The sequence below is a fragment of the Sporobolomyces koalae genome (assembly GCF_050403365.1).
Source record: "Sporobolomyces koalae JCM15063 DNA, S_koalae_JCM15063T_v1_ctg37, whole genome shotgun sequence".
In the NCBI taxonomy this organism is placed as follows: Eukaryota; Fungi; Basidiomycota; class Microbotryomycetes; order Sporidiobolales; family Sporidiobolaceae; genus Sporobolomyces; species Sporobolomyces koalae.
The window spans coordinates 67,670-85,061 of NW_027481734.1; the positions used below are offsets into that span (position 1 = coordinate 67,670).

At 56.4% G+C, this 17,392-nt stretch overlaps 5 protein-coding genes across 5 annotated transcripts; 1 reads left to right on the forward strand and 4 right to left on the reverse strand.

The window, feature by feature from the left end:
* Positions 1–408: 408 nt before the first annotated feature.
* JCM15063_000906 (uncharacterized protein) lies at positions 409–2,355 on the reverse strand (the record flags this gene model as incomplete). The annotated part of the gene is made up of 9 exons (XM_076680402.1): positions 409–514; positions 611–851; positions 916–982; positions 1,051–1,580; positions 1,649–1,697; positions 1,758–1,913; positions 1,996–2,047; positions 2,143–2,228; positions 2,305–2,355. The coding sequence occupies 9 exons, from the start codon at positions 2,353–2,355 to the stop codon at positions 409–411; spliced, it is 1,338 nt and encodes a 445-aa protein (XP_076532467.1).
* A 204-nt stretch (positions 2,356–2,559) lies between these two features.
* On the reverse strand, positions 2,560–9,624 carry SEC7 (Arf family guanine nucleotide exchange factor SEC7; the record flags this gene model as incomplete). The annotated part of the gene is made up of 13 exons (XM_076680403.1): positions 2,560–2,691; positions 2,765–2,891; positions 2,954–3,617; positions 3,688–3,971; positions 4,049–4,662; positions 4,730–4,918; positions 4,985–5,129; positions 5,194–5,666; positions 5,734–6,250; positions 6,324–6,445; positions 6,518–7,538; positions 7,607–7,762; positions 7,826–9,624. 13 exons carry the CDS (start codon positions 9,622–9,624, stop codon positions 2,560–2,562), a joined length of 6,243 nt encoding a protein of 2,080 aa, XP_076532468.1.
* Positions 9,625–9,961: 337 nt separating this feature from the next.
* NOP56 (snoRNP complex protein NOP56) lies at positions 9,962–11,956 on the forward strand (the record flags this gene model as incomplete). The annotated part of the gene is made up of 5 exons (XM_076680404.1): positions 9,962–9,973; positions 10,084–10,276; positions 10,443–11,394; positions 11,469–11,553; positions 11,633–11,956. 5 exons carry the CDS (start codon positions 9,962–9,964, stop codon positions 11,954–11,956), a joined length of 1,566 nt encoding a protein of 521 aa, XP_076532469.1.
* A 491-nt stretch (positions 11,957–12,447) lies between these two features.
* On the reverse strand, positions 12,448–15,903 carry JCM15063_000909 (Zn(II)2Cys6 transcription factor domain-containing protein; the record flags this gene model as incomplete). The annotated part of the gene is made up of 10 exons (XM_076680405.1): positions 12,448–13,025; positions 13,116–13,243; positions 13,309–13,623; positions 13,685–14,243; positions 14,318–14,570; positions 14,639–14,742; positions 14,812–15,203; positions 15,270–15,346; positions 15,415–15,447; positions 15,541–15,903. 10 exons carry the CDS (start codon positions 15,901–15,903, stop codon positions 12,448–12,450), a joined length of 2,802 nt encoding a protein of 933 aa, XP_076532470.1.
* A 555-nt stretch (positions 15,904–16,458) lies between these two features.
* On the reverse strand, positions 16,459–17,245 carry JCM15063_000910 (NADH dehydrogenase [ubiquinone] 1 beta subcomplex subunit 9; the record flags this gene model as incomplete). The annotated part of the gene is made up of 7 exons (XM_076680406.1): positions 16,459–16,509; positions 16,577–16,592; positions 16,666–16,693; positions 16,773–16,927; positions 17,000–17,037; positions 17,102–17,128; positions 17,213–17,245. 7 exons carry the CDS (start codon positions 17,243–17,245, stop codon positions 16,459–16,461), a joined length of 348 nt encoding a protein of 115 aa, XP_076532471.1.
* Between the last annotated feature and the right edge of the window lie 147 nt (positions 17,246–17,392).

Consider the following 17,392-nt stretch of genomic DNA (forward strand, 5'->3'; position numbering starts at 1 on the left):
AAGCGCTCGTCGACATTGAGCCCGCTGGAGCTCCACTGTCCCCTCTCTACCGAAACTGGGACTATCAGCGGTACTGTACCTTGCTTCTACAGTCCGAAAAAAAGGTGTCAATTGGTCAAAAAGAAACGGTCTGATTGCGATGGGCGCGCGGGGGGACGCGCAACCTGGACCGCGACCCGTAGATCGGTTGCCTGCCTTTCGACCAGCGACCCTTTCCCCACATAGCGTGTCGCTGCCACAGAGCAAGAGGCGACTCTATGATAGAGAGGGGTTGAGGCAGTTTCAATGGCACGAACAACAACAACAAAATAAGGTACTGCAAAATTCGAGAGAAGCAGCTACTGGAAATTGAGGCTACTCGACGGATCCAAAGTCGGGGTCTCGCGCTCGACTCCGAGACAAAGACGATCAGTCGTCCATGTCGGGTACGATGCTCTTCATGGACAATGTGCTTTCTTGCCGTTCCCGCCTCCAACGATTCGAAATGTCAAGCACGCCCTCATCAATCACGAACCTGGAACATCCCGTGCCCCATAGAACGCACTTTTGAGCACACCGACGAGGAAAATACGGGTCACTCGGGAGACGCGCGAGGCGCTCGAGGACTCACCAGTACTTTTTCAGGAATTCTTCCGAGAGTTCCCAATTCTCGGCCAACAAGAGATCGTTGCCGTGAATCCTGATCGCTCGAATCAGATCTTGCGTCAGTTCCGCAATCGGGTACTGATCCTTGAGCAGGATGAGTCGATCCCGCAACGACGGGAAGATGATGCCGTCAAACACGGCGGAATGGGGTACGAGCGTCTGCGTGGCTGTCTCTCGCAGACTCGGTGGTAAGATATAGTCGGGATCTACGAATACGTACCACGCGTATTAGCTCCTGCAGGTTGGATGTCAAACGTTGCACAAACTCACAATCCCGCTTGCTCTTCATGTGATACGCGATGAGCTGTAGCGCTTGAACAACGTTGCTCGTCTGAGGCTGTTTCATAAATTTACTTCAGCTCGACCTGGTTTCGATGGAGCAGCGGCATGGTGCCGAGAGCGCACCTGGGCGGATTGTCGAATCAATCCTTCTTCGGCAACATCGTGATTGCCGAGCTCGATCTGGTTCAAGAACCATCGCCCGAAATCAACGTCCACATCCGTTCCAAAGCGGTCCCCTTCACCCCGAGGTGGTGAATCAACCAGACCACAGCCGGTTGGCGGGGGTAGCGGATTCGCATACGAGGGCGGTGCAGAGACCGGCGGTAGAGCGTAGTATGGATCGGGGCCCACAGCGGAGGAGCCTGGATGCGCTGACGATCCCAATGTAGAGTGCAGTGGCGGCGCGGCGGATATTGGTATAGCTGTCGTGGCCGGGAGGGAGGCATAATTGGACGGGCCAGGCTGTGATAGCAGAGCCGCGCTCGCTTCTGTCGGGTAATCCGCTTGTATAGTAGAAACGCCTCTGCTTGGCCTTGGTGTAGCACGATTCTGGTGATTCGAGGGATTTTTTGCGGAGGTTGCGAGGTTCGGACTCAGGCGCAATGCGTCGGTTGCATTGTCGATCTGAGAGCGGGAAACAAGTTTCTCAAATTCTGACATCGAGAAGACGTATATCAGTGCAGCTCCCGTATGTCCAAATTGAGAGGATTGACAAGCACACCTGATAAGGTCGTACGCAATTTAGGAAGCGCGCCCCCAAGACCTTCGCCCTGTCCGGATCAGCGTCAGCCTGTAGCAAAGCATGTCAAAAAGAGAGGCCAGAGACTGACAATGAAACCACCGAGAGCTGCCAGCAGCTGTCGCAGTTGGTCGTTGTCATCGAGCAGGGTCTGGAGGGCCTCGTTCAAGCGGTCGATTTGCTCGTCTCTCCCGAGCTCATACAGCTTCACCTTGGCTTCAAGTTCTTTGATGTACGCTTGTTTGCGCTAGCAAAGACGAGCGGAATCAGGCGTCAGAGCCAGACCAAGGTTGGGAGGACGGAGCGCGACGGAGTCAGGCTTGACTAACCTGGCGGAACTCGCGCTGAGCGATTCTGTTCTGAGCCTTCCTGTCGGTCTCTCTGATGGAACGAGGAGTCGCCGTCGGGTCAGCTGCCTCATCTCAGTCATCTTTCATGAAAGTCCGGCGACTACACAGGAGGAAGGGTGCGCTCACTTTGGTGCCTTGCCCTTCCCTTTCCGCCTGCTCGGCCCGGGCTGCGATGCGGCGGCATCGTCGTGTTCAATGTCGGAATCGCCAAACTGCGATCGATTCCCGAAAGATTAGATTTGAATCGATCAAACTGAGTGAGGGAGATGCGCTGGGACAGGCGCATACCTGATCGTGAGAGTCTGCAGAGGCGCTGCGGTGTCTGGTAGCCCCGTTCATGGCGGTCGCGAACAGCGAGGAGAGCGGGCAGACAGTATGGATCTCGTTATTCGGAATCCGGATGCCCCGCCGTCACGCCGAAACCTCCGCAGATCCAGATCCTATTTTCTTCTAGTCTTTCCGTATGTTGAGACTTTGTGCGATTGCGCCAAGAACGGAACGGCGACGTATAACAGAGTACAAAAACAGAACCAGCGATTCCTTCTAGAGTCCGAGTGCAACCTGACCGACCCGAACAAACACTTCTCTAACCGCGCTCCGCAGTGTCGGGTCCATTCCTTCTCGCACAAGTGTGTTCGTCACGAGAGGATACAGTCGAGTCAGCTGCGCTTTGAACTGTCGACACAACAGAGTCGTGAACTCGTCAGCGCTTTGGCTTGGTGATCGTGCTCGCACAGATTCGACTTACAGGCTCTTCCTCGAACCGGCAGAACCCTTGCAGAATCTCGGTGCAGACAGGCGTCCAGGCGGCGATATTTCGCGCTTGCGTCTCTGGGTTGAGGGAAACGTAGTTTGCAAGGACATCGAGGCCGAGTCTGCCATGAGAAAGCCATGTCAGCACGAACCCAATTGGACACGAGGTGAAGGGCTAGCTCACGGCGCAAACACGTCGACAACTTCGGCTCGTTTTTGCAGAGCTTCAGGTTGCGTGTCTCCATACATCCGCAGGAGCACGTTGACAAGCGTTGCGGCACTCGTCGACTCTTGGCGGAGCAAGTTCGGCAGGTCGCGCATGAAGCCCACCTTCCACAGTGCCATCCGCAAGTCCTTGTCGGCGTTGAATTTGCGCGCGAATCGGTACGAGTCGTCCAACGCCGACATGAGCCGCAGGAGCTCGCTTGGCGGGATCGTCGTATACACACCCTCGTTCTGCAGGAGCTCGTGGGTCGTCTCGATCAGGAGTAGTTGGAGAACGCATTTGACGATGATCTGACGGAAGATGCGCTTGCGATCCGCAGGCGCAACCGCTTTGCGAGGTTGCTGGCTAGCCACTGCAGGTTCAGCGTCGGCAGATTCTGGAGTCGGAGACAGCGGTGTAGGCGCGACGAAGCCGTTCGAAGGTGGCGCTTCGACCGCTGGCGAGTCTTCGCCGGACGGTAGAAGGAGCGTCGGATCAAACAGTTGGTAGGCGGTCGTAGTTTTGAAGAGTTGTACAAAAGTCGATACGATTCGCTCCCATCGTTCAGGAGAGAGCTTGTTGACGTTGTTCTCGAGCAGTTGTTGGAGACACGAAGTTCCTATCCGGGCAAGAGTGTCGTTCTCTGCGATAGCAGGGGTTCTTGATCAGCATTGTTGTCCGGTGTCCGAGATCCCGCGGACGATCAGGCCTACCCTGACAGATGCACTCGCACAGAAGATCGAGCAGCTTGTCGAGCAGCCGCGCCAATACATCAAAGTAGAAGGTGAACAGATCGACGAGATTCCTCAAAGCTTGAATCATGGTCGTCGAGAGCCACACGCTCATGTCTTCGTGCGTCGAGAAGCGAGACACATCCGATCGGGATCTAAGTACGGCGAAGATGGGGAAGAGGACTTCCTTGCACACCGTGTTCCAGAAGTCTTCCGGGAAGGTCTGTCCGTGCTTCTTGAGCGTGTCGAAGAGATAATCCAGCGAGCTAGGACGAAAGCGCTCGATATTCGTCAGCTTCGTCCCACCCAGGGATAACGACAGGCTAGGACAGATTGAGCTCACCGCTTGCGAACCTCGAGATCTTCGCCGTTCATGATCACGTCGTAGAAACCGAACAAAACCGGGAACCAGAACTTGATCATAGGATCGTCGATAGCGGTCGCCTCGGCTGGAGGTTGCGCTTGCGAGAGAGGGCATTGCGGACAGCTGAGCATCATCGGAATCAACGATTTGAGGAGCTCGATGGCCTGCAAAGACACCCGCTGAAACTTGTTGCTCTTGCAAAAGTCGGTGATGCAGACCGTCAAGTCCGCGAACGATCCATACTCGACGATCTGGGCGAAGTGCTCCTGATTGACCCGCTGCACGATCTCGAACGATTGTACTGCAATCCTCTCGCTGGGAATCTTGGCAGCGGCGGCAAACACGCCGAACATTGTCCTCCATCCCGAACGTAGGTTCTGCACGCGAGCCTGGATCATCTGATGCAAACACTGGAGGACCATGTCTCGGGCGTCCGCATGGTTGTTGTGCACCATAGCGTATTCGAATGGCTTGAGGAAGTCCTTCTGGAACTTGAAGTTGGCAAGCTCTTCCTTCTCAAGGAAACGCATCGCGAGCTGACGGAGCGAGTCGAGAGCGAGGAAGGAGACCTTGGCATTTGTGTGACAAGTAACCTGTGCGAAGACAGAAACATGTGAGTGGAGGCGATACGTGGGTTTAAGGCCGAAAAACATGGCCGACCTGGTTGAAATGCTCGCCGATAATGGTCCACATGTTCGACCATTCGAGACGGATACGGTTCATGTTGTAGTAGCAAATTTCGACCAGCTTCTGAAGACAGAACACACGCGGTTGTTCTGCAAGGCCCGATGCCTGGATCTCCTCCCACGAGACATCACTGAGAGCTTGTACAAAATCGACGATCGCAGTCTGCTCAGATGCAGTTCTTAGTCAGTACATGAGAGTAAGCTCTATACAGCGGTTCGGCCGACTCACTCCGGAAAGATTCGGCGTCGACGAGAAGATCATATCTGCCGTAATCGTGATGTGCTGCGACCGAGTTTCCTGAGCAACTTCGTCCGTCGGTCGGTTCGTTTTCCGAGCCGAGACCGTCGAACGTCGATTGCGACCATTCGATGATCTGGAAGAATGCTCGAGGTGGGTCAATTTTATTAGGATTGTCGACCTAATAGATGGGCACTCACGGCTTGCGACCGAGTTCGGGCACGCTTTGCGAGTCGACACCTTGCGCGATCAGTTGGAAGCGCTCGAGCTGACTGACGCACGTCAACACCTCTCTCCAGGATCCCTTGAGGTAGTTCCCATCGACCATGGCCACATCCAGAAGAGTTTTGATCGCTTCGACATTCTTCGGTTTCATCTCGCCAAAGTTGTTCAGGAATGTGAACTTGGCGAGCGTAGTCACGAACGCGTTTCGTTCGAGCTCGAGGTCGAACAGGCATACAATCTTGATTGCTTGCTTGAACCCTTCAAGCGAGAGCTTGATCAGGTCGATGTCATCCGAATCTTGCAAAGGTCCCGAGATCCCGGCGAGGATCGGCATCCACGCGACTTCGAACATGGGTTTGACGTGCTCAAAGTGGAAGGCAGAGTAGTACTCCTCGGTTGCGCGGCCAGCACCCCGACGTTGGCCGCGAACGAGGGTTCGGAACAAGTTCTACTCGAAGGCGATCCCGGGTCAGTCACTCGTCAATTGACGGTCCCGATGGAGAAACCGATCTTACCTCGGTTTTGTTCACCATGCTCTCCGACTGCCACACGTACGCTTCACGCTGCAGGTCACGTCCAACGGTGGCAAGCGCGTTCGCGATTCCGGTACCAGCCGCGACTTGAGGCCCAGCCGCCTCAACCTCGTCTTTCATCCTGATCTCGTTCGCGTTGATCTCGTCGTAGATGCCGCTCAGCAGAGCCTCATCGAGGTCCTTGCCGTCGTCGATACCGCGGTTGTTCTTGATAAATTCGGTTTTCGACATCGGTTTCTTGACTTGAGGGTTGTGGGCGTCCGTGTTGAGGAGGATGACCGAAAATGCGAGGATGTAGGCAGTGTCGGCGTTTGCGAACACGCCAGGGTTGCCAGCCGTGTAGCGTTCGGCAAACTTGAGCATGTATCGATCGATCTTCTGGGCCTCTCCGGGCAGGCGGAACGATTGGAGGAACATGCGCAGGGCATCAACGAACTTCATCTGGTTGAAGTCCATGTAGTCCACAAAGGCGTGCATCGCAGCGATGTTCTCGGCGTCACTGCGGGTCAGACAGAATCAGATCAGCTGGCGTTCGATGGAACCCATTTGGGCACTGTCTGCGTTTTGCTCACCCTTCACCGAGGAACTCTCCGATTTGCGCCTTGTCGAGACCATCAGCGTTGAGAAGGAATCGAGCGATATCCTTTGGTTCCTTGCTCCTGATGAATCCAGTCTCGATCAAGAATGCCACACCCTTGGAAGCGATAACAGGAGGTCAGGTTTGTAGCATCAACATCGAGATCAAGGATCGCTGAGAGGCACTCACCCGCTTCGGCTTGAAGTTGAATTTTTTGATACCTTCGAGCAGAGTCGTCTTGCGCTGCTTCGCATTCTCAAACCTCGATGGATCGTCGCTAGGCACGACATCCGGAGTGTTCGTTCCCGAGGTGTTCCTTCGATCCACATGAGCGTGAGTGCCGTTCGACGTCGGGGCTGTCGAGACCGAATGAATGTCCGTCTCGCTTGTGCGTCGGTCGTCCGCCGACATGCTCGGTCGGGTCGATCCGGTCAAAGACGTCATAGAGGTTGAGGGAACCAGTCCAGCTGCAGTAGCCGCCGCAGCGGCAGGTACGGAGCCCCGGCCAGCCCACGACACGAGCGATTTGAGCACTTCAACCAGGCACTCGAGAGACTGTCGCTTGAGGTGAGCTTCGGCAGGTTGCCCGACAAAGTGCGGGTCGGCAAACCTTGAAGAGTCGTACAGCGAGGTGGCCGCGAGCGGGAACGGTGAAGCTGCGGTCGAGAGGGCCGATACAACGGGAGGACCGGGCCGTTCGTTCGTCGGAGGGAAATGGGTCGTTCCGAGCTTCGAAACGACGTTGAGCAATCGCTCGTAGATGTTGTCGAGCGAAGAGCGATCGCAATCGTAGTTGAGGTAAATGTCGACCAATGCCTGAGGGTCCTGGGCTAGACGAGCGAATGCGGCGAGCAGCAAACTCTTCTGTCGGACAGTCGAGGTGCGCATCTCGAGGATCGGTAGGAAGATCTCATTGAGCAGCACTTCAATCTCCTTCTTGAGCTTCTGCCGCATTCCACTCAGCATACGACTGAAAATCTCGCATGAGAGCTCGAAAACTTGGATGACCGGCGACACAGCATTCCGAGATAGGGCGAGCAAGAGGTACTGTTTCGTCGCGGTGAGGAAAGGCGTGCGATCGCGCGAAGTCGAAGACACGATCGCGATGTTGGGGTCGACAAAGAGGGACATGTGGTTGTGAAGGACAGTCAGGACGAGATGCAGGGAGAGAAGCTTTGATCGCATTGCCGGTGATTTGAGGTCTCGTTCACTGCGGATGCAGGTTCATCAGATCAGACCCGCACGGAAGACTTGACAGTGCCATGGAATTTGGCATACCTTTCAGCGCCGAGCGGCTTCATCGAAAGCTTACACAGGGCCCGGAACACGAGGAACGCGTCCTTGATGTACAAATCGTTCGTGGAGATGGATTGTACTGGTTGTGCGGTCGCCGCCGCGGGTCCTCCATTGCCGTTTAGTTTCGCCAAGTTCTCCCTTTGCGCTCAACAACATAATCAGTATGCCGTCGGCAGGGGCATGCAAGTCGACGGAACGTACGTGGTGATCTTCTCTCCTGCGCCTATCTTGGGTTTCTCATCCTCTTGCGAAATTGAAACTCTCGGTGTCGCGACCGAACCTTGCTCTGATGCTGCGCCATTCTGCTCGGTTGTGTCGTTCGCTTCTCCCTGCGGAGCATTCGCATCGGCATCCGCTGAGGCTGCAATCCCGTCTCCCTGTACCTCTGCGCTCTGGGATTCTTCTCCTTTCTCGTTCTCTGTCTCTGTCGGCTCAACTCGCTCCTCCTCCCTGACGCTCGCGAGGTCGGTTCGGCTCGCGCTTCTGGTCATCGCGACGCCCTCGACTCCGAGACCGACATCCGCTGCTTCGAGAATCTCTTTCGGAATGCCCAGTTTGACCCGACCGAACACGCCGCCGACGATCTGGCCCAAAGTCGCCTGCGCGACCGTTTGTACGGTACCGGCACGGCCGAGCAAGAACACATTGTAGACGGTTCGGACGGCCTTGAGGAGCGCCGATTGATGCACCGGCAACGACGACGACAGGATCAGCGACAGTAGGCAGGACAAGAGTCGCAGGAGCAGCGTGTCGTGCGGTGTGGTCGGTTGCGACGCGATCGAAGACGAGGACGACGAGGTCGAAGTCGAAGCAGCAGTTCCTGCCGGCGAGGGGGAGAAGCAGTCACAAACAGTCGAAGTGATTTGATCTGCGAGTGGAAGGTGCTCGATACTCGTCGTGGCCCCACCGATGACCGACTCGTTGTCGTCATCTCGGAGGGTCGTATCGGGCATCAATGAGCGCTCGAGTGCCGACTTGTCGTCGACGAAGAAGTCGTACGAGACAAGTTTGCCAATGCAATCGAGCGCGGTGATCATGAGCGGGAGTGATTTCGTTTCACATGCCAAGCGCAACGGCAAGAAGACCAAGTGAGGATTGACCGTGGCAGTCGTTGCACCGGCGGGCGTTGACGGCGATCCGTTCTTGATCACGTCGAGCGCCTGATCAACGGCATCCTTGAGAGGTTTCGATTTCTTGGCCTCTTTAGTCGCTGCAATCGATTCGAGCGACGATACGATCAGGATTCCGCTAACGAGATGTGTCGAGCCTGGTGCCGACACGGTTGCGATCGAGGCTTGGGATTCTCTGCGATTCGAAGGTTGAGATTCGGCTTGGGGAGAAGTGATGGAGGGCGTCGCAGGATGGCTCGTAACCGGCGCCGGCGCGGCAATCGATGGACCAGAAGAGGTCAATGCCGGAGAGGTAGGAGTTGTTGCAGGGTTGGTTTCGACGGGTTCGGTTGTCGAAGATGCATCCGCAGTCAATGCTTCGGTCGGCTCGGATTCGGGTCTGTCTTCGGCTCGCGGCTCGTGCGCTGCGGCGTCGTCTTCGGGTGGCGCAGCAGAGGCAGCTCTCGAGAGGTTGACGTCTTCGAAACCTTCAGCATCTTGCTGCGTGCTGTCCTGAGCCAACGTGGAGTGCTCGTCTCGATGCACCGCTCCCGGCTGTACGACGGCATCCTGCGTGGCAGTCGCGTCCGCCCTGGATTCGGACGGGTGATCAATGCTGGTCTCGAGGTCTGGCGAATGTTGCATCGCGTCGGAATCGCTGGCTTGCGCCGTGAATGTAACGCGTTCACCGAGTTCGGATTGTGCCGTTTCGCCCTCTGTGGGTTCGTTGACGTCTTCTGACGCAGGATTGTGACTAGAAGATGCTTCTGTTAGATCTGCAGGCGAGTCGAGCGAGTCGGCGGGACCCTGATCGACGTGGGGCAGCGAGGACGACGACGCAGACGGGTCCTCGACCGCGTCGGGAGCAGGCGTCGTTCCAGAGTCCGACATGTGCTCGCACCGAGAGCAAGATCGACCAGGAAGCAGACCACGAGGCGCACGCGGAGACGAATTGGTGCAATTGGTTCCCTTCGGCCGGAGATGCAGCGCAATCAGAAGATCTCGTCACATTTTCAAAGTAACCCAGTCAACACGCGATATAGCAGTCTGACGTGAACACAAAGCAGATCCTGCTATTCCGACTCGGCCAGAGAGAGGACGTAGCGAGCGGATGTCTGACTTGAGAGAAAAAAAGTTTCTGAACGTTCGAGTTCCCACCTTCTGGCAAGACAGCCTCGTCCAGCGCAGTGAGCAGGACCCGGCCGCACCCGCCAGAGTCTACTGCAACATGGCTACTCATGTAAGTCGCCGTCGCCGTGCTCCCCCAGCCCCCGTGGTCGAGCGATCACTCACGAGCGTTTTTCCGCTCACCGCCCTTGTCCCCTCGCTCCCCCCTCGCGCGGCTCACAGCTCCTGTTCGAATGCGCTACCGGTCTCGCGCTCTTCTCGTCCGAGTTTGCCGAGGAGATTGGCAAGAACGTCAAGACGGCGCAGGACTCGATTGACGACGTCGCAAAGTTTGGCAAACTCGTCAAGCTCGTCTCGTTCGTCCCGTTCCAGGATGCAGCCCACGCGCTCGAGGTTGCGAACGATGTCTCTGAAGGTGAGCCATGTCGATTCTCCCCGAGTCGAGGTTGGGAAGGCGGCGCAGCGAGGTTCCGACTTGCAAGGCCTCGCGCACGCCGGCGAGACAGGGCAAACGAAGCGGGGCTGCAGGGTACAGGGTTACAGCGACGAGCAGGACTGATGCGGATGCGGTCGTCTGGCAGGTGTCGTGCACGAGTTCCTTCACGGCCTCCTCGAACTCAACCTCGCCAAGAAGCCGGGAGTCGTTCTCGGTGTGGAAGAGCGAGGCCTCGCGTCGTCGATCAAGGCGACCCTCAACATTGACTGCGACGCGTCCGACCGCGCACTCGAGCTGTTGCGAGGCATCCGTCTCCACCAGGAGAAGCTCCTCGCTGGCCTCGAGGACGGCGACACGAAGCGCTCCCAACTCGGACTCGGACACGCCTACTCGCGCGCCAAGGTCAAGTTCAACGTCAACCGATCCGACAACATGATCATCCAGGCGATCGCCCTCCTCGACCAGCTCGACAAGGACGTCAACACGTTCGCGATGCGTGTGCGCGAATGGTACGGATGGCACTTCCCCGAGCTCGTCCGCATCGTGCCGGACAACTACCAATACGCCAAGGTCATCCACTTGCTCGGCGACAAGTCGCAATTGACCGAGGAGATCCTCGAACCCCTTACCGAACTCCTCGGCGACAACGATGTCCTCGCGCGCAACATCCTCGACGCCTCGCGCGCGTCGATGGGTACCGACATCTCGCCCGTCGACCACATCAACATCAAGAACTTTGCCACCCGTGTCATCCACCTGTACGACTACCGCAAGTCGCTCCAAAAGTACCTCTCGGACAAGATGGGCGTCGTCGCGCCGAACCTCGCGTCGCTCATTGGTGACACCGTCGGAGCCCGCCTCATCTCGCACGCTGGATCCCTCACGAACCTGTCCAAGTACCCCGCGTCAACCGTCCAGATCCTCGGTGCCGAAAAGGCTCTCTTCAGGGCCCTCAAGACCAAGGGAAACACGCCCAAGTATGGTTTGATCTACCACTCGACCTTCATTGGACGCGCTGGCACGAAGAACAAGGGACGGATCTCGAGGTTCCTCGCGAATAAGTGCTCGATCGCGAGTCGTATCGATTGCTTTGCCGAGTGCGTTTCTGTCCCTCCGTCGTCGTTTCTGCGAAGTCGAGAATCAATTTCGAACTCATGTGCCTCTTTCATAGCACTCCTTCGACCAAGTTTGGAGAGGTCCTGCGCAACCAAGTTGAGGAGCGACTATCGTTCTACGAATCTGGATCGAACCCTACCGTGCGTTTTTCCCCTTTGTTGCCTCAGTCTAAATTTGACTCTGGTGACTGATCCTGTCTGCGCCTTGTGAACTCGGTAGAAAAACGCCGATGCGATGAAGAAGGCTCTCGATGCGTACAAGGCTGAAGTGGCAGAGGCCAACGAGGGCGCAGCGCCGGTAGAGGCGAAGATGGACCTCGACGAGGAGGCTGACGAGAAGAAGGAAAAGAAGGACAAGAAGAAAAAGCGAAAGAGTCTCGCTGCCGACGAGACTGCTGCTGAGGACACCCCGAAGAAAAAGTCCAAGAAGGAGAAGAAGGCAGAAGAAACCGAGGACGCACCGGTCGACGAAGCCGAGAAGAAGCGATTAAAGGCCGAGAAGAAAGCGAAGAAGGAAGCGAAGAAGGCCAAGGCTTCCGCATAGACGACGGGGCAACTCTTTGTTCCCCTTCTGTCAGCTTCCCCTTAGAGGAAAGGAGCCAAGATCCTCCTATCCCCTCGCCTGCTACATCCTTCGTTCTTTCTCTTCGACAAGAGGTCTTTCTTCTATCGCCTTTCTTCCCTGCTCTTGATCGCATTTCAGTCGTTGTTTATTCTCTCTCACTCTTCTACACCCCCGACTCCCCCTCACCCTTCTTGTGCTTGTTTGATCTACTTCCCTCCTTCTATTTTGGACTCTCCTGTATTTGTATGCGCACGGTACAGCTTCGTCACGCACCTCAAAAAACTGCAAAGCTCACTGCCCTTTGTCGTCATCTCTCGACCATCAGAACGAGCGCTATCTTTCTTGGACTGCAGATGGAGTGCATCAGAGAGGTGCAAAACGTGCATGCAGTTGCAAGGGGTTTCATCAGGATGGGTACAATGACAACAAAGGGGGAACAACAAATAGGCAAGATGCGAATACGCAATTGTTCAATCGCCCAACGCCCCTCCATACCAACCTTCATACGCAGACCATTGACCATCGACGGCAGACCCTGTACCGTTCGGATCACCTCGACCGTTCGGGGTACCATCGTGCGCGTACTGCGTGAGGTTCGCATGCTCGTCTCGAGGGAACGACAGATCGCCGCTGTGGGGTCCGACAACATCTTGATGCAGTACCGAGAGTTGGTGATTGAAGCGGTCGCTGGTCAAAGGTGCAGAGTACGAGATTGGGTCGTGTGGAATTTGGTAAGCGGTCGCCCCATTCGATTCAAGTAGGTAGCGCGGATTGTGGTCCTGCGAACCTGTTGTTGGCAGGTCTGTAGCATTCGCTTCTTTTCGGGTGAAGTCGGGGCTGGAGAGAAAGTCGTTGAGAAGCCAGGCAGTACGAGACACTGGCAAATCGAGAGCGGCGGGCTCGGGATAGAGTTCGGCGGAAACTTTCCCGGAATAGGGTCGCAGGAACGAACCGTCTCCGGCGAGGCCGTTTGCTGTTGGGTCGGCAAATTGCAGCTCTTCGCGACGATACGCAACAGACTGAGGAAAAGGCGTGGTATTCGTCGACACTGCTCGATACACGATCGAATGTCAGTCCAATCAGGGCGACTGCACGGTCTCCTTGCGGGAAAAGCTCGGGCGACGTGAGGGTCCCTTACAATCGTAGTCCGTCAGACGAGGCGCTGTGAACTGTGTGCTTCGAGCTTGCCGAGCGCGCGTGAATTCCTCTAGACGTCTCGCCGACAAGGGAGTGTAGAAGCAGGACAATTCGAGAGCTCGAGCAAAGCTGATATCGCACGTCAGCGTCGCCCCTTTTCCCGGATTGATGCTTGGCGAGACTGCAATGCTTACTAGTCGAGCTCGGCTTCGGTCAAGACGCACTGGCTCGCGAGGGGTCCAAATTCATCGACCTCGTTCTCCCCTTGGACCACCATAGTGGTCCAATCCTGGACCGCTTCCAGCTGCGTGAAGAGGTGATAGACGACGTGCTTGTCGTGCGATTCCTGAAACACCTTGGCGTAAAAGGCGAGAACTTTGAGACCTCGTCGAACGCGACGATTCGAGACGCCGAGCAAAACTTCGAGCGCGACCCGGTCTTCGTCTAGCAGGGCGTCGTTCCGCTTCGAACGTAGCCACTCGTTTGAGAGGTTCATGACATCGAGTAGCCTGCAATCGGGGCAAATGATCAAATCGTCAACGCAGAGCTCGGCAAGTCATGCTGACTGACCTCTCGTGCATGCGAAGGCCGATCAGGAGATCGTGGTGGGCAGGATGATGGGGATTGTCTTGAGTAGCAGAAAATGACCGCAAGACTCCGGTGAGCATTTGGAAAGCCGTGTGGGCGCCATCGATGTAGGCCCACAACTGCTTGATATCGCTCAGAAACTGATGGGATTTGCGTTTGCTCGAGGAGATTTTGGCAAAGAGACGCTGAACGGCGCAGACGTAAAAACTAGTGACGCTCAGGGCGTCGGCGGATTTCTTCAGTGACATCGGCCCTAGTTGTGAATCGAAGATTGTCGAGAGCTGTTCGCCAAGGTCCTCACGCTCGAGGTCGACCAGATGAACGCCCGTGCCCTCGAAGTAGTTTGCCAGGTCATCCTCCGAGATGAGCACGGGCAGGCTTAGCCAAGCCGCTATCCGAGCATCCGATTCGTACAGCGTGACACCAACAGAACGCTTGATCAAGTCGATCTCGTGTGGAGGCAAAGTGCCCTCCATATCGACGAAGATTCCGATAGCGGCTCGAAGGAAGAACCTTGCCGTTCGCGGTCGGACCTCCGCGACTGTTCGGGAGAACGAGTCGTCAGCGTGATGATATACGCGGCAGGGAAGAATCGCCGCGTGCCGAGGTACTCACACATGAGCATCTGGACAAAGGCAACAAGTGTTTGCGCGTTGATGGTTGATGGCACTTGCATGACTTCGAGCTTCGAGCACAATTCTGTTGCGTGTTTGACGATCGCGCGCCATGCGTTCTCGCGACGCACTCCTGCAGACAGCACGAGCTCGTGCGAGGCGTTCCCATTCTCGATGTCCGGACCAGCGACTCCGAGTAGGGCACTATGAGGTGAAGCCCGGGCACCAAGCGAAGTGAGAATACCAACTGCTGCCTAAAGCCGCAAATCGCTATTAGTCGCTCAGGCTGCTGATCGCATATCGGAAGCACTACGATACTTACCCGACTCGCAACATCGAGCGTGTCGATATTCTGCTTGTAATACATTATGTGAGGGTTGAATACGTGAAAGGCTGGCAGGTGGTAGCAGCAAGATGCCATCGAAGCTGTAGCGGAATGGAGTAGCTGTCAGTCAAGCTACGATCAACGGCAGATCAGACGAGGGCAGGATTCACCGTCAAGCAGATGTAGCGTCAGGGAGGAAGCCATCGTGGGTAGTGCCAGCCGCCAATCGCTCGAAGATTCGCCGAGGTTCGACTGCAACAAGAAGCGGTCCCATAGCTGCTGCAACCCAGTTCGCGATTCTGTCGGTTTCGATTCTTCCTCTCGACCAGATTGCCGCGCGAGCTGATGGCGAAAGTCGGAGACTGTCCGTAGTGACCGCTCGGGCGAACGGTCGCCGGTCCCTCGAGGAGGATAGGGCAAGGCAAGAGCGGCGGTCGAGACTCGGCTGTGATTAACGAGGCTGTTCTGCCCAATCGGAACTGATGCGCGTGGGCTCGAACTGGCTGAATCGGATGACTCTTGGTTCTTGGAGCGGTGCATGTTCAGCAAAGGTCGAAGCGCACTGTGATCAAGGTGGAACAGAGAATTCAGCCTTGCACACGTTCGTCCTTGCCATCAAGAAACTGACAGAGAGACATCGTCGCCGTAGTCGCAGGTCTCTCTGCGCTTGACGCATCGAGCGCATTGCGGATAACGCCTGTCGCACTGTAAATGCGAAGTCCTAACGTCATTTTCTCTGGACACGATACAGAGGGGGCAATCACAGGACTCGCCTTCACTTTGCGGTTCCTGCAGCTCGCACAGGACTGTACCGGAGCGAGCAAATGACAAGTCAGCGTTCTTGGAAATCTCGAAAAGCGTCAAAGATGTTGGTTCCGAGGATGCTGCGGTCCACTTGCCTTGCCTGAGATCTTGACGAGCTCTGCGTCGCTTCCGATGTGCTTGGGCAGCACATCGTCGGGTATGCCCGCTGCGAGGTGGATCTGGCCGCCGGGAGGGAAGCCCCACTGAGAAGTCTGCTGCGCTGGCGGTTCGACCGTCTTAGGTCGCCCATTCCCAGTCGTTGTGGCGAATCTCGAGGCTGCGTCGGGTATTGGCAGCGGAGGCGGTGCGATGTACTCTGAAACGGATCGATCCGTCCACTGATCTGGGGAAGGTTGCGGTCGCTGTCCGAACGGAGTCTCGTCGACAGGGATCGTCCAGGCAGACGCCCCAGGTGAGTAACGGCTCGAGCTCGTGCCGTACGGAGAATAGTTGGACATGACTAGTCGTTTTTCGGACAGTACCGGTGCGCCGGGCTCGACCAGACTCCGAAAAAACGGCTCGCAACTGCGAAGGCGTGCGGCAGGCGAGCTTGTGATGAGAGGCTTCCTCAATCAGGTCAGGCAGCGTGAGACGATGATGGTGTGGAGAGTGGGGCCGGCCGATAACCGGATCCGCGAGGACGTAGCTAGGACACCTTTTCGGGTCGACGTCAATCAAAATATTGTCAATCTTAGACTGCTGCCAATGATTCCCAGCTTGTCGTCCGAAAATTGCAGACTTTGCATGGGGCTCATGCTCTCAACGCTGTGACAGCTCAAGAACTCCCGCATCTATACGCGCAAAGTCGAGCAAACCGCTGCTTTCGGCGACGCTTTCTACGTTGTTTGGCTCTAGCGCAAGTGCACAGTCCCGCAAGCTGAAACCCCAGAGCACCCCAGTCCAGCACAAGTATGCACAGGAAGAGCATGACGCCGCTGTCCGTAGAGAGGTTTTTGGAGACGTAACATCGAGTTTCATACATGAGGAATACCAAACAGCTTTTTCGGCGACGCTTAGTGGGCGTTCAGCGCGGCATCCTTTTGAGCTTGAGTAAACATAGGAGGCTGAAGGCAGCGGTTATGTTTGGGTCAGCGAGTACGCGAGACCTGAGGACAGCGGTCTGGAACGTACAGGAAGGTTGCGCTCCCTGTTGTAGCACAAAGTGGCCATGGTCAGTCGCCTACATTTGTCAATGCAAGAGATGTCTGGATTGTACATACCACTTTGTTCCGTCAGGGAACAGAGATGCTGCTCGAGGAGAAAGACCAACCCGTACTTTCAGTTTCTCTCGCGCACCTACCCGACCGAGATAGAGGGAAGGACGCACGTCTGTAAGGATCCGGGTGAGCGTACTTCTGCACCTCTCGTTCAGCCTCGTTGAGGAGGGCAGCGACCGCACGCGGGTCCCTCACGTTGCGGTTGCGCTCAAACTGGGCCCGGATCTCGATCGCCTTGTTGCGCCACAAGTCGCGGCGAACGTACCTGAGGAGCAACACGAGCAGCGTGGTCGTCAGCGGGAGAGCGCCCCGAGACGACTAGCGAGATCAAGCTAACCAGTCGAGAGCTCCCTTAAGCGCCCGGCGGTACAGGTGCTGTTGTACACCATTGGAGAGTTCAGCATTATAGCAAGACTGAATGCACGCTATAGCGACTCACCTTGACGTAACGCGAGTGCGCCTGGGACTGTCAGGTCAGGAAAGTCATCATCACCTAGTCAGTCAGCACTGCCGGCACGTCGCTACGGGATGGTGTGCGCCGATCACGTACGAACGGCGAGACCGTAGCTGCTGTCGAAGGCATCCTTGTTGCGAGTGAGTGGAGACCGCGGTGCGCGAGGAAATTCCACCGCCGCGTGCGCCGGGCGCCAGGCCATTGGTTCGACGCCTACTCCGCGTTTCACTCTCATTCAATGCGAGGCTGCAGCACTATAGACTATCCGAGCCCCAT